The sequence below is a fragment of the Amblyomma mixtum genome, chromosome 4 (genome assembly GCF_055824585.1).
Source record: "Amblyomma mixtum isolate Tamu chromosome 4, ASM5582458v1, whole genome shotgun sequence".
NCBI lineage: Eukaryota > Metazoa > Arthropoda > Arachnida > Ixodida > Ixodidae > Amblyomma > Amblyomma mixtum.
This window is the reverse complement of record NC_143015.1, coordinates 95,999,052-96,013,004: the sequence shown is the minus strand read 5'-3', so window position 1 is coordinate 96,013,004 and position 13,953 is coordinate 95,999,052. Positions and strand designations below refer to the sequence as shown.

General features: G+C 48.0%; 1 protein-coding gene across 1 annotated transcript; it reads right to left on the bottom strand.

Annotated features, from left to right (window-relative positions):
* Positions 1-378: 378 nt before the first annotated feature.
* On the bottom strand, positions 379-1,527 carry LOC149347503 (uncharacterized). The gene is made up of 3 exons (XM_089541591.1): positions 1,518-1,527; positions 1,274-1,438; positions 379-665 (listed from the first exon to the last, which is right to left on the bottom strand). The coding sequence occupies exons 1-3, from the start codon at positions 1,525-1,527 to the stop codon at positions 487-489; spliced, it is 354 nt and encodes a 117-aa protein (XP_089397717.1). The 3' UTR covers positions 379-486.
* Positions 1,528-13,953: the final 12,426 nt, after the last annotated feature.

The window sequence follows — 13,953 nt, the reverse complement described above, 5'->3', positions numbered from 1 at the left end:
TTATGACATCGTAGATAAACGAGTAATCAGTCCTTCAGCCGGAAAAAAGCGCCAAAACACGACCACAAGCACGCACATGCTGATGAGGAGATTACAAGACAGTCTTCTTGGGTTTCGCGGGAATGGAGACAGTAAAACCAGCCATTAGTAGGAACGCGGTGTTATTCGCCGTAAAAAAATACTTCTAGAGTCATTTGAACAGCAGCTTCTTTGGGATATGCCTCGACATACTACAAACAAGGCTCAGAAAAACCTTCACATGCGCACCAGGCACAGAAAAAGTCTTGCGGCATTCGCGGGAATGGAGATAGCAAGACCAGCCATTTGTAGGAACGCGGTGTTATTCGCCGTAAAAAAAAAAAAAAAAAACTTCCGGAGTCATTTGAACAGCAGTTTTTTTGGGAAATGCCTCGGCATACTACGCACCAGGCTCAGAAAAATCTTGATATGTGCACAAGGCACAGAAAGAATCATGCGGCATGCTCACTAGTCCAGGTTGAGTGCTCTACCGACCATATCCTCATGGGTAGAGATTAGAACGTTGAGTTGATCGGGAATAGTCTGCCCCAAAAGCTGCATATGGTACTTCGTCCCCACTGCGGTTTTCAGTCCCTTGAGGTCGTTCCACAGCAGCGTGAGGTGATGTGATCTTGTCATGTGGGTAGCTTGGCGCACATGAAGAGGGAAACAAAACCGCCAGATGAACACGTAGTCATTGTTAACTACAATCAACTATACTCCGTTTCATACACAGCAGGTAACGCTGCCAAAGCTAGCGTGACTTCGCGCAGGCTGAGTCCGCGCGAAAAAAGTAGTTCACCATAAAACCAAAGCGAACACAAGCATATTTCGTTGTGGCAAATGTGACGTGCCGCGACTGGCACCTCCCGGACTTCTCTTTACCTCGTGCCACATTTTCGTAATGTTACTCGTCGAGACTGCTAAAAGAAAAAGTACACGTGGCGGTATAATACGCCGTTGGTAGGGCGAATCGCTCGTACTCAATCCGCACCCAAAAAGTAGTTCCCACTCAGTGAAAATTATGTCCAGAGAGCCCGGCCACCTAGCGCCTGACAGCTTCGACCATGGTTTTCACTGCAACCATTTCGTTTTATACCGCTCTTTATTTTCGTCCAAACACTGACCAGAGTTTCGAGAAGAACGAATGATACGTGGCGGAGTAATATGGTTTCCCGGACGCACTACTTCAGCAACCTCCGCAGCGTTGCCTGCTATGTATGAAACTGAATATAATAGTATAAAAAGAAGTTACCAGGTGGCGTTGGCCTCCGGAAAACTTCCTCGTAGGCCTTAAGAGCTTCTTCCTGGGCTGTTGCACAGTGCACGTTGGTCGCAGCTTTCCAGACTGCTTCCTTAGCTGTTTCGCATTTCTTGATCTCCAGATCCAGGTCGAGCGTGGTAGATCTAACCCGATACCCTAAAAAGGAGAGAAGTCGTGAGATTTTAGCAGCGCCACTGCCACTAATGCAGTACCCCTAGCACATCGTAGAACGTACGGAACACCATGGTGCTGGGGCTGGGCGTTCTCTTAGAACAAGCTGGAAGGCCTGCGACGATGAATACGAAACTTCGAATGCTGTGACCTCTGCTTTCACGAATGTCAAGAAGCAAACCTGCGGTAAGAAAAATCAGACGGTCGTTACATATTGAGCCCGAAAAGGATTAAAATATTAAAATGTTTACTCGGTTTCCAATAAACGTATCTGCTTTTTCTTGTTAGTAATCAAATTCTGAATTCAGTGAAGTACAGTCGTCAGCACGTCTGTCTACAGGGCTCTTTAAAGGCCAGCTTTTGGCCGCCTGCGCGACGCCTACCGATAACGCCTGGTTTGAGATAACCTGCATCGGAACATGCGTCGCCAAACTGATGATACTGCCTTCCTCTTCATTGTCAATCTGTGCAGGAGCCGCGATCGATTGTCGGTGACGGCGCTGCAAGTCGCGCAACCTAAGCAGAGATAACACGTCTCAGAAATTTTTTTAAAGGCGAAAGTCTTTAATAGCACATGCTGGCAGTGACCGTCCGTCCGTTACATCGCCAACCGGAAGCCTTAACTCGAGAAATAAAAAGGACAGAAGAAAAAGAATGGTTGCGTCAGGTAGAGGAGTAAAAAATAAACCTAGAAGCCAAGTTTGATGACTGAAGACTGATTAGAAATTATAGTAAAAAATGTCAAAATTGCGTCGAAATAGCCCGCATGTCGTTATAGCCACGGGGACGGTGTGACGTCACACCACCGGAAGTCGTAACAGCATTGCGAAAATTATCACAGAATGGGCGAAAAAACGCCGGATTTGTGTCAAATTAGATTGAAAACTAATTAAGCGTAATTAGTACTTGAGATCAGTGAAAGATCTATAATTTGGGTAAAAATTGCTCAAAAACGAGGAAAAGTGTATGATGCCATCACATCAGACGAAAGGACATCGAAGCAGTGTGATCCGCCGCCAAGCAACAACTGTTTACGCACTGCTCATGCGCAGCGGACGTCACCGCTTTCTCTCGCCACACTCTTCTCTGTCATGAAGTGAAATCAAGAGCGGCGAATTCAAATCAGTGCAATGGGTCGCCAACGGGTTTCGCCTTCCCGTACTTAAGAGATATCCAAGTGCCAGAGACGCGTTATCAGGGCTTTGGTTGCGTAACTTGCAGCGCCTTCCCCGGTGACCGTTAGTGATCACGGCTGCCGTCCAGCGTGGCGATAAAAGGTGAGGGCAGCGTCATCGATGTGACGACGCCATGCTAAGATGAAGGCCACCTTAAAAAAGGCGTTATCGGCAGGCGACGCGCATGCAGACAAAACCTGACCTTTCGAGAGCCCTGTATATAGATGCGCTGACGTCTATAACACAGCGCAGTACAAATTGCAAGAACAGAAAATCTGGAGAAGTAATTTTTGTTTCCGCGTCTGCCACAGCGTGGTACAGTGGACAAGAACTTCCAGATTAACTTTGGAGATATGGGATGCATCATGCATAGTATACCACTTTGTTTTTCTATGGTTGTCAGTATTTAGTTCGGCGTAAGCGGGAACAGTTTTAGAAGTGAAAAGTTTTAGCCGTTAAAAAGGGCATTGCTACCGGAATGTCGCAGCAGCTTCCCATCGCATTTTGTGCTGTTCTCACACTTTGAAGACAGAATACCGCTTAATTTGCGCCGTTTTCACTACTTGTGGCAGATGGCGCCACTTACCGATATAGAGCGAATGCATGCATCGCAACAGCCTGGGGTATAGGCGGAGCTCAGAAACACTTTCGCGCGGGTGACGCAAAAAGGTTTTATGGTTTTATCCGGTGTAACGTCCCAGAGTGACTCAGGCTATGACGAGGGACAAGTAGTGAAGGGCTCCGTATAATTTCGACCACCTGGAATTCTTTAACGTGCGCTGTCATCGCACGGTACATGAGCCTCTAGCATTTCTCCTCCATCGAAATTTGACCGTCGTGGCAGAGATCGAACTTGCGTCTTTTATCAGCAGCCACGCACCATAGCCACAGAGACATCGCGGCTACTGCAGCGCATAAAACGTCAGCACTGCGTCAGAGAACACCGCCTTCACGCCATAATTACGTTATGCGCGCAAGGCATTGCCGACCGGCAGTTCGGGTTCGGAGAAAGTAGCGCTACTCCTGAAGCCACCAAAAATTTTTCTAAAAATGGTGAAATGTGTCAGCTCCTCTCACTTGACTCAGTACAAAAGCTGCGAAAGGCAACGCCTTAGAAATTTTGATTTGCCGCGGTGGCTCAGTGGTTACTACTGAAGATGTCACTAGACACTGCTGCCGCCGCGGTGGCTCAGTGGTTATGGTCCTCGACTGCTGACCTGAAAGACTCAGGTTCGATCCCGGCCGCGGCGGCCGAATTTCAATGGAGGCGAAATTCTAGAGCGCCGTGTGCTGTGCGATGTCAGTGCACGTTAAAGAACCCCGGGTGGTCGAAATTTCCGGAGCCCTGCACTAGGGCGTGTCTCATACATAGCCTGAGTAGCTTTTGGACGTTAAACCCAATAAATCAACCTTAGAAAGTGCCTTTTTTTGACACAACGGCATTTCTAGACATTTCTCTAAGGAACTATTGGGAAATTATATAACACTCTTACACATGTTCTTACAAAATAATCTTCGGGGTTAACCTTAAGTAAACCCAAGAGAGCGACAGCTGTACGATGGTATATATTTTTGAATTGTACTCGTCGAGCCCTTTTGAACAGTATACGGCTCGATATTGTAGCGTTAATTTCAACTTTAGTCGCGATTAACTCATTAACGGTAATTAAAGCGAGTAAACGCCGATTCTTACGACGCTTCGTTTACCCGCGCATCACGTGTTCTTGTGCCACCACATTGAGAGGCGCGCTGTTGGCCCGCGGACCGGTCAAGCAAGGAAGCTCAGGCGACTCAGGTGCCTCTCCCCTCGCGGGAATTAGCGGCGGCGCGCAAAGATGCGTGCGCTAGCTCTGGTAACGGGGTAGCAAGACGGCCCAAGCCATTGAGGAATTGGACAAAGGGACTTCTCATGCAGTTCAATTAAGTTTTACTTTCATTCAATCACAAAGTCATGGGCCGGGAGGAAAACCCAGTTTGACCAGCGTTGCCACACGCTTTAAAATAATCTGGAAACTGTGGAACACCCAGCGCGTCGTCTGCTCTTCTAGTCCCTTGCATACGCTTGACGTCATCGGATCGCAGGCCAGTTTTTAGTGTCGTATGAACACGTGATGCTCGGGCCACGGGCGGACGGACTGTCGTGTGAATCGGCCTTAATTACTGAAGTGGAACTGTACTCGATATAAGTTATTCAACGGTATATGACGATGTTGTAGCGTAAAAGTTAAACTTGCCACAATAAACTTTCAGCAATTAACAATTGCTCAAAGGCTGGCTTCAGTACAAAACCGAAAAGAGGCAGAACGTCAAACTACACAACGCGCAGGAATTAAAGAAGTGTACCTATGGACAAGCAACAAAGACCGGTATACTGAAGATGAAACGACTTACACTGTTGCTGAGTCCGGTAGAGAACGAGACGGTTAGTTGAGCTGCCGGCGTCAGTCGACACCCCGATGACGGTGAAGCGACTGGCTCGCTTAGGCCGTCGGCTGGCTGGACTACGCGAAGAGAAGTGGACGGTTCTGGGCAACTAGTCACTGTCGACGCGAAGCAGGCAAGATGATCTCAGACACCCAGCTCCAACAGCGCCTTGCATAAAACAACTCAACTACGACTGCCACGTCCGCGACCGCTCCGAACGCCCACATGACACGTGCGGTCACATGACCCACCTCAGCTTCGTCGTTGTCTCCCCGCAAACTGCAGCATTACAAATACGATTACTTCGTTTTCTAGCCTGGGCAGGCTTCTGATAACACCGCTAATTTTCTTTGCTTCGTTGACACGCTTCCAGAATATACCGCGTCACGTACACGGTACTACCATATCTTTTAGGGCAATTCATTCTGCACGTGAAAGGAGGAATTCCGAAGAACTAGAAAAAGTGATAATCCTTCGGTCGCCGAATCGCTGCCGCAACACCCGCTCGTGTGAAGTCGACCAGCTCAGTAAAGCTTCATACGTTTATCAAAACGCTGATAAAGAAAGATTGTGGAACAGTTAACTCATCCATCAGGAACTACTGCCGCATTATAATACGATAACAATACAGTTGTCGTCATACCAAATACCCCGCCGACTTCCGAGACAAAATTCGCTGATTGGTTGAGAGATGTCACATGTCCTTGTGACATCATTACAACCAGTCCTACGACGTCATTGCAACCTGCCCACCGTGGCGGCTGTCAAATATATTAATGATTAGTGGAGAGAGGTCGCATGAGATTGTTAAGTCATCACAGCCTGATCACCGACCGGGTTGTGAGCAACATAGATTGAGAATCCAAATAAAAATTTAAAAAATGTTATATATGCAAATATCGAAACTGCTACCGCACAGCGGATACTGGATACTGCAGCAGTCCAAATATGTCCGTTAATAGACTGAAAATTGCGAAAAAACTGACGCAAAACCACACACAGAATTTGAAACAAATGTGAAATATAATGTTATCGCATTGCACTCTTAAGGTGACTGAGGCGTCCCCGTCGCTTCAATAGGCTATTAAAGTATTGGCCTTGTTGCGTTGCAAGACACTGCTGGCCTGTGGGCCCGCGAGCTCAGAAAACTGTTTGTGCCGTGAGCGTTCCGACCCATACTCGGCGTCGCAGAGTGCCGGCCTCGTCGCGGACGCGGGACTCATGTTCGGCGTTCGAAAACGCGAACCTAAAAGCCGAGGTACGCGAACATGAGGAAACGGCGTTCGAGAACGCGACCGTCAGCGCCCAGGGAAGCTTCCTCCGAAAACGCCCAGCTGGGTCACGTGGGCACGGCGTTTGAGGGAGCAGCAGTGAACGCACGGGAGTCAACGAGGAGAGTCGTCCTCCAGCAGCGGAAGAAAGCAGCTGCTCGGGGAGCCAGCCTGTACCTTCCAAGGGCCTGGGGCCCTCTTTTCTTTTGGGTCAAAATCTTTTAATAAAGACCCATTTCCGAGCCTTCACCGAGTCCACAGTCCGTATACCTCGCAACACCCTGTCGAAAAAAACGGCTCTGCCTATATGTTTCTGTCAAAATAGCAATAACCCCAATTGCGAATCATTGCGGAATACAATTCGACAACCATGACATAGCGTAACTTAGCACGTATCATGGCGGGAATATCTGTTCTACAGTGGAATTGTCGCTCTATATCATCTTCTTTCCCCGATTTACAGCAGCTTATACTAAAACATAGTCCAGACATTATTTTAATACAGGAGTCGTGGCTCAATCCTAATCGCCCATTTGCAATTAAAAATTTCTCCGTTTTTAGAAATGATCGCCCAAACGGCAGGGGTGGGGGCTTACTAACATTGATTTCAACGAAACTGTATCATCGTGCTAAAGTGTCTCACAAAATTATGAGACCTGATTGTGAGATACTTGCCGTTGAAATCATTATTCCGCAGTGCGCCCCTGTTACGGTGGCAAATATCTACTTCCCCGCAGGAGTCCGTAGGACGGATGAGCTCGATGCGTTACTGCGCATCAGCAGACGAGTAGTTCTAGCTGGGGACTTCAATTCTCATCATGTAATTTGGGGTTTCAGATCAGACTTTAGCGGGAAATTACTTTGGTCTTGGATGTCAGCAAACGGCGTGTGCTGTTACAATAGTCGCGCCATAACTTACATGAGGGCTAATTCTCGATCAGCTATTGATTTAACGCTAGCAGTTAATGGTAGAATGGAATGGTACAGCGGTATCTTCGTGGTGTACAGTTGACTGCGGTACGTCCAGTGACCACTCCCCAATCACTTTCACTATTGCGTGCAGTCCAGTCAGGGCGACTGGTTCGCCACAAAAATTTATAAATACTACACTGTTCAAGAACCTCCTAGGTGAGGCCCTCTCGTCTGTTTCCCCCTCCGATAAATCTGACGGGGGCCCTCTGGTATTAAATTCAGTGTTAGACGCCTCTCGGCGAGCAGTCTATACAGTCCGGTCAGGCGTTGTAAATAAGACTCCTTCCAGTTGGTGGAATGACGACTGCGAAAAAGCCTATCGTCGAAGGAAAGCTGCATGGAAGAGTCTAACGCACAACCAGTGCCCAAAGAACTGGATAAATTACAAATTCTTTGGAGCCTCTTTTAAAAGAACAATATCTAAGGCTAAGGATGAGTACAACGCCAGCCTGAACACCTATCTGTCTAATCCTGTCAACCGGAAGTCTCTTTATAGATTCATGGAACGTACTCATGTGCTGCCCTTTTCTCACATCTCTCAGTCCACAGTATTGCCACCTCGGGACGAAAAAGATATACTAGAGTCCATAGCTCAAGGCCTTGCTGTGCGTTTTCGAGCTCGCACTACCTTTCCATCAACTCCGTTTCATTTGGGTGGAGACTTCACTAAGGTATCTGTATGGGATTTAGCGTCCGTAGTTAATTGCCTGCAATCTGCTGGCCCTGGGATTGACGGAGTAACAGTTGGCATGCTTAAAATCCTAATGCAAGATTTTGCCCCGTACCTCTTGCAGATTGTGAACTGGTCTTTGGAAAAAGCCTGGATTCCACAAAATTGGAAAACAGCGAAAATTATTTTACTGCTGAAAGAGCAGGGGAAGTGTTTTGATCTCGACAATATTCGGCCGATTGCTCTCACATCAAATTTGGTTAAGCTTGTAGAGCGGGTAGTCTTCAGCCGCCTCACGAGTCATATTCTGAGTCTTCAAGGTTTTAGCGAGGCTCAGATTGGCTTTCGCCGGGGGTGTTCGATTTGGACCGCGCACATAGACTTGGAGAGCCGTATTAAGGTTGCTATGAGGCAAAATGAGGTATCAGCTCTGGTTACTTTAGATATTGCAAAGGCTTACGACAGCGTTGAACACAGCATTTTGCTTCATAAACTGGCTAATGTACAACCTCCTTTGTACCTATTTGCGTGGATAGGAGAGTTCTTAAAGAATAGAGCGTTCTTTTGTTCTAAGGGTACGTTAACTTCTACAACATACGCCCAGTCTAGAGGTGTCCCACAAGGCTCCGTTCTTTCACCGTTATTGTTTAACATACTAATGCGTGATATCCCTATTCACCCTGCCGTCAAAGTTTATGTGTATGCGGATGATATTGCTTTTTTCGCTTCTGCCAAAGACATTCATATCCTGTACCAATTACTGCAAGAGTATTTAAATGCTCTGGAAGTTTGGCTAGACAGCATAAAGTTAACTTTAAATGTGAACAAGTGTGCCGTCCTTGTTTTCCCACAAGCAACCCCTCTTTACATCTCTCTGTCGTATCACTCTATCCTCATCCCGCAAGTTGATTCAACAAAATACTTGGGTATAATATATGACCCGCATTTAGACTGGCGGCCACACATTAGAAGCATTGCGCTTAAGGGTGAGCGTGCCCTCGGCCGGTTGGTGAGGATCAGCAACAAAAAATTCGGTATGCGACGAGACACTCTACTACTTCTTTATAAGACCTATGTACGGCCAATCCTTGAATTCGGCTCCGTTCTCTTTTCTGGGTGCCCAAAGTACAAGCGTGAACCCCTGTTTGTTATGGAGCGACGCGCTCTGCGCCTTTGCTTAAGTCTGCCTAAATCAGTAGCTAATGCTGTGTTGTACTTGGAGGCGCGGATACCTGATCCCAATTCCCGGTTTGAGCTTATCAGTGTGCGGACATTTTTAAGGTCTTTGGAGCCTGTTCCTGGATTGGCTAACCTTATATTTACAACGAACCCAACTCTCTTCTTTGGTACTCCCTGGCCTCGGTATAAGGTCCCTCAGGTGGTGTTCACTAACTCCCTGCTGTCAAATATTTCTGTATCAGTGAGATCTTTAGTACTGGTCAACCATAGGCGGGCTGACACGGCGGTCTTCTTTGACAACACCCTCCCAAGGAATGCTAAGAACCTGCCCGCCAATATGTTAAATGGGCTCATAGAGGAGTACCTAGACAATTTTCCTAACCATATTGCCGTCTATACAGATGCCTCCCAGCAAAATGAAAAGGCCGCTATTGGTATTTACTCAAGGGCTCTTGATTGGAGCTACTCATTTCGGGCCCCTGACTATACCCCTATTTTTGTAGCTGAGTTTCTGGCCATTGAGTTGGCCTGAATAAGGATTCCCTGCAGTATCACTCGGGTTATTATACTCTCAGACAACCTTTCTGTTTTGGCAGCGCTCGAAACCTCGCTCGAGTGATACTCCTATGAGCCGTTCTCTTCAATTTTTTATTCCTCCACATGTTTCAGAAGTTCGCTTTCACTGGGTCCCTGGGCACTGTGGCATTGTTTCTAATGAGAGGGCTGATTTTTTAGCAAAGTCTGCCCTTGATGGTCCTATTGTCCCTTTCGTCCCAAATACTATTTACTTGACTCTAGCACGCTTTCAGCGATTCCAGCGTTTCCACACCTTGAGCCATGAGCCTCTCTTCGCTGCAGCGGATTTTCAACACCTGGCATTTCCTTGGAGTGTGCGGATGTGCAGTTCGAGGCAATGTGAGGTGTCCATGACCCTTTTGCGCTGCAGGATACCGCGGCTAAATCTTTATTTATGCCGATCGGGGCTTTCGATATCCAACCTTTGTGAGTCTTGTGGCGAAATTGAGTCTATAGAACATTTTTTCCTCTCCTGCCGGCGGCTCGCTGCTCTCCGTAGAATTTGCTTGGAGATCCCCCTCGCTCGGCTTGGGCTTCCTCTATCTATTCCGATTCTCTTATCCTTCGGGGCAAGCTCCAAGGGATATGCCCTGAAACCAGTGTTCGATTCTATTCACAATTATATAATTTCATCTGGTAGATTCCTCTGCTAGAATGTGAATTCACAACTTTTCTTTCTCCGTAGTTTTTGTATTGTACAAATTCTAGCTCTGTGTCCCAAATTTTAGATTTAATTATACTCCATTCCCTGTACATGAGTGCGTTTGTATCCGCTATGCACCCTGGCCAATCCCCCGCCGTGGGTATGTGCCATTCAGCCCGAGGACATCATCATCATCATCATTATCTGCGTCGCGGGTTACCTGTGGGCTACGGCGTTTGTTCATGCTATGCTTACACGAATACTGGGTCATGCGATCTAGCCGCGGGGCAGATTTTAAGGCGATAGCCTTTAATGCCTCATACTGTCGTTAGCAGACGCGTCGGCAGCCGTGTGGACAGACGCGTCGGCAGTAATGTCCACAGACGCGTCGGCAGGAATGTCGACAGACGCGTAGGCAGATTCGTCCCCCTTTCGGCGTCACTGCTTAAAAGGCTCAAGGTTCCAGCATGAATAAAGGCGCATTTAGTGAATGCAAGGGCTTCATAAATAACAGGAGTAAAGTCATGAAAAGGAAAATAAAAAATAAAAATAAGAAAATACATAAAAATAAAAACAAAATAACAATAAGATGTGAAAATAAAAATAAAAAACAATAAAGTTAAGAAAAGGAGCAAAAAAAATTGAAAAGAAAAACAAATATGAAAAATAAAAAGTAAATAAAAACAAACAGTGGCCAGGAAACGCTTTCGCCTTGCAGCACTTTAGAGAGCCCAAGTGCCCCCTGAATTTTTTGTAGCGAGGGCTACGCTACGCCAGCTCTTCGAGCCTTCAGCGTGGCACCCCTTGAGCTCCGTGGCCTTGAGCCGGTTGGTCACGTGGTGCGGAGCAGCTGCTGCTGCCAGCGGCGCGGTGCGCCGGCGAAACCGAGCTGCAACAGCTGTGCGCATGCGCCGTGTCGAGTGAGGGGAGATGGTAGTGGAGATGGGGAGAGGTGTGGCAGCTGCATAAGTAGGCGGATAGGATAGGATAGGATAACTTTATTCGGCTCTAGCACAAGGTTTTTTTATGTGGTCAGATGAGTCCATCCGCAACGGTCGGTTGCCCCTATTCCAGGGCTCCGCTGCATGCTGCCGTCAGCTGAGCTCGCCGTATCAAACCGATCTGGTCATCGCGGCAGTCGCTGGAGAGCAGACCCTCCCATTGCTCCACACTTGGGTTTTGTGTAACTGGGACGATGTCGACTTTTTGACATGCCCATGTGATGTGATACAGCGTAGGTTTTTCATGGCACCACGGACAATTGTGTGCGCAAAGTGTGGGGTGAATTTTACTTAGTGTGTTTAGACTTGGAGATGACCCCGTTTGAAGTTGTCTCCATGTGACAGCCTCTTCTTTGTTTAAAGATTTGTGCGGTGGTGGGTACCGCATCCTGCTGCCTTTGTAGTTGTTGAGTATGGCCGAGTATTCCTGAGGTACTGGCAGGGATTCCTCAAGGTCATTGACGTTGGATGCTCGGTAGTTAGTATATCCTCGAGCTACTGCCTCTAGGTATATCCTGTCTGCCTCTAGGTTTCCTGCCACCCCCGTGTGCCCCGGTACCCAGATGATCTTATGTTTGATCGGCTTGTGTGGTTTTGCATGTGTTTGTTGCGTCTTGCAGTCTACAGAGCGGAGTATGCGGAGCGCTCTGTGACCGACTCTGCCGCAAAGATAGTTGCGGCAGGCTGCTTGTGAATCAGTAAGAATTGTCAGTGACCGCCCAGTCCGATAGCCCTCCGCTGCCGCTAGAGCGACGGCCGCTTCTTCAGCCTCAGCTATCGTGCAGTCTTGCAGGGAGGCGCTGGTAATCTCGTGTAATTCCGAGTTGACTACAGTTGCCACTGCGTTGTTGGTGTCTTGTCCCCTAGTCATGGCATATGTGGCAGCGTCGACATACACTGTTGTATCCTGGGATGCGTGTGTTTTCTGTAAGCGGTCGGCCCTTGCCTCTCTTCGGTCTTTGTGGAGGTTCGGGTCCATGTTTCTTGGTATTGGTGCCACCCTGAGCGAGCTGCGGTACTCATCGGGGATCGTTTTAGTTCTCAATATTTCTCGAATTTGTTCGGTGTAGCCCAGTTTCTTTAAAAGAACTCTGCCTGTGGGGGTCTGCTGTAGTCTGCGCATTTGGGCAACATGCTGCGCTTCCCGTAATTCCTCGAACGTGTTGCGCAGTCCCAAGGCTAAGAGATTTTCAGTTGAGGTGTTATGGGGTAGTCGAAGCGCGGTTTAAACGCTTTGCGTAAAATCGCGTCCGCCTGTTGTATTTCACTTTTGATATGATTGTAGTACGGGAGACTGTATGTCGCCCGGCTGACGACTAGGCTCCTGACCAGCTTGAGTGTGTCTTCTTCTCGCATGCCATGACGCCTGTGTGAGATGCGCGTAATCATGCGGGCCACTTGGAGTGTAGATGCCTTTAATAGCGCAAGGGTGTGAGTACAGCGTTGATTTGACTGTATCCACATCCCTAGTACCCGTATGAGTGTCTTCTATGGTATTGGTTCTCCTTCGAGGTAAACTTGTAGTCGAAGTTCTTTACTAGTAGGGACTGTTCGGTTCCGTTTTCCTCTCCAAACCCGTAAGAGCTCAGATTTTTCGGTCGAGCATGCTAGCCCTCTTGCTTTGACACAGTTTTCAACGCAGGTGGCCACTTCTTGTAGCCTATCCTCTTTCTCGCCGAGTGAGCCAGTGTTAGTCCATATTGTGATGTCGTCGGCATAAATGGCATGGTGGATGTCGTCAATTTCTTTTAGTTGCTTTCCCAGTCCGATCATGGCCACATTGAATAGCGTGGGTGAAATGACCGAGCATGCCGAACATGCTGTGAGGGATCAGTTCGTTGTCTTCCATGTAGTTTTGAAGTCTCTGCGTTACCACTCGCTCGTATAGTTTTCCCAGGCATGACGTAAGCGAGATCGGCCTGAGCATGTTTCTACTCCTCGGGGACAGTTTCAGCTTCCCAATGTTTGTTGAGGAAGTCTGTCAGTTCAGCGACCAGCGCATCGCTGAGGTTGCGGATGAGTGCGTTGTTTGTTTTATCCGCTCCCGCGGCCGTATTTCTGGTGGTGTTTCGCATGGCCGCGTAGACCTCTTCTCGTGTGATGGGTCTGTCCAGATTAGCGTTATCGTCTCCCCGGTACTCCCCTGTATAGGTCGGCGGGTTCGTGCTGCCAAAGCATTTGGCGCGCAATCTGTCGAGGAGTTCCGAGTCAGTGCCCTCGAACTGGCGAATGAACCGGTATATGGATTTATTGTTTTCAGCTTTTGTCTTAGTCGGATCGAGGAGCGCTCTAAGGATACGCCAAGTCCGTGTCGTGCTTAGCGTCCCACTAAGAGAATCGCTGAATTGTTGCCAATTTTGTTTTGCCAGCTGTGTGGCGTATTCCTCTGCTTTCGCTGTAATTTCGGCGATTTTAAGCTTGAGTTTCCTGTTATGTTTTTGTTTTTTCCATCTCCTGGTGAGACTGCGCCTAGCATCCCAAAGCTTGAGCAGCCGTCCGTCCACCTCGGGTGTTTCCGCTGTTCGGTTTATGGTTTTGGTGTACTTGTCTTGCGTATCCCTTAGCATGCTTCCCCATTCCTCTAACGAC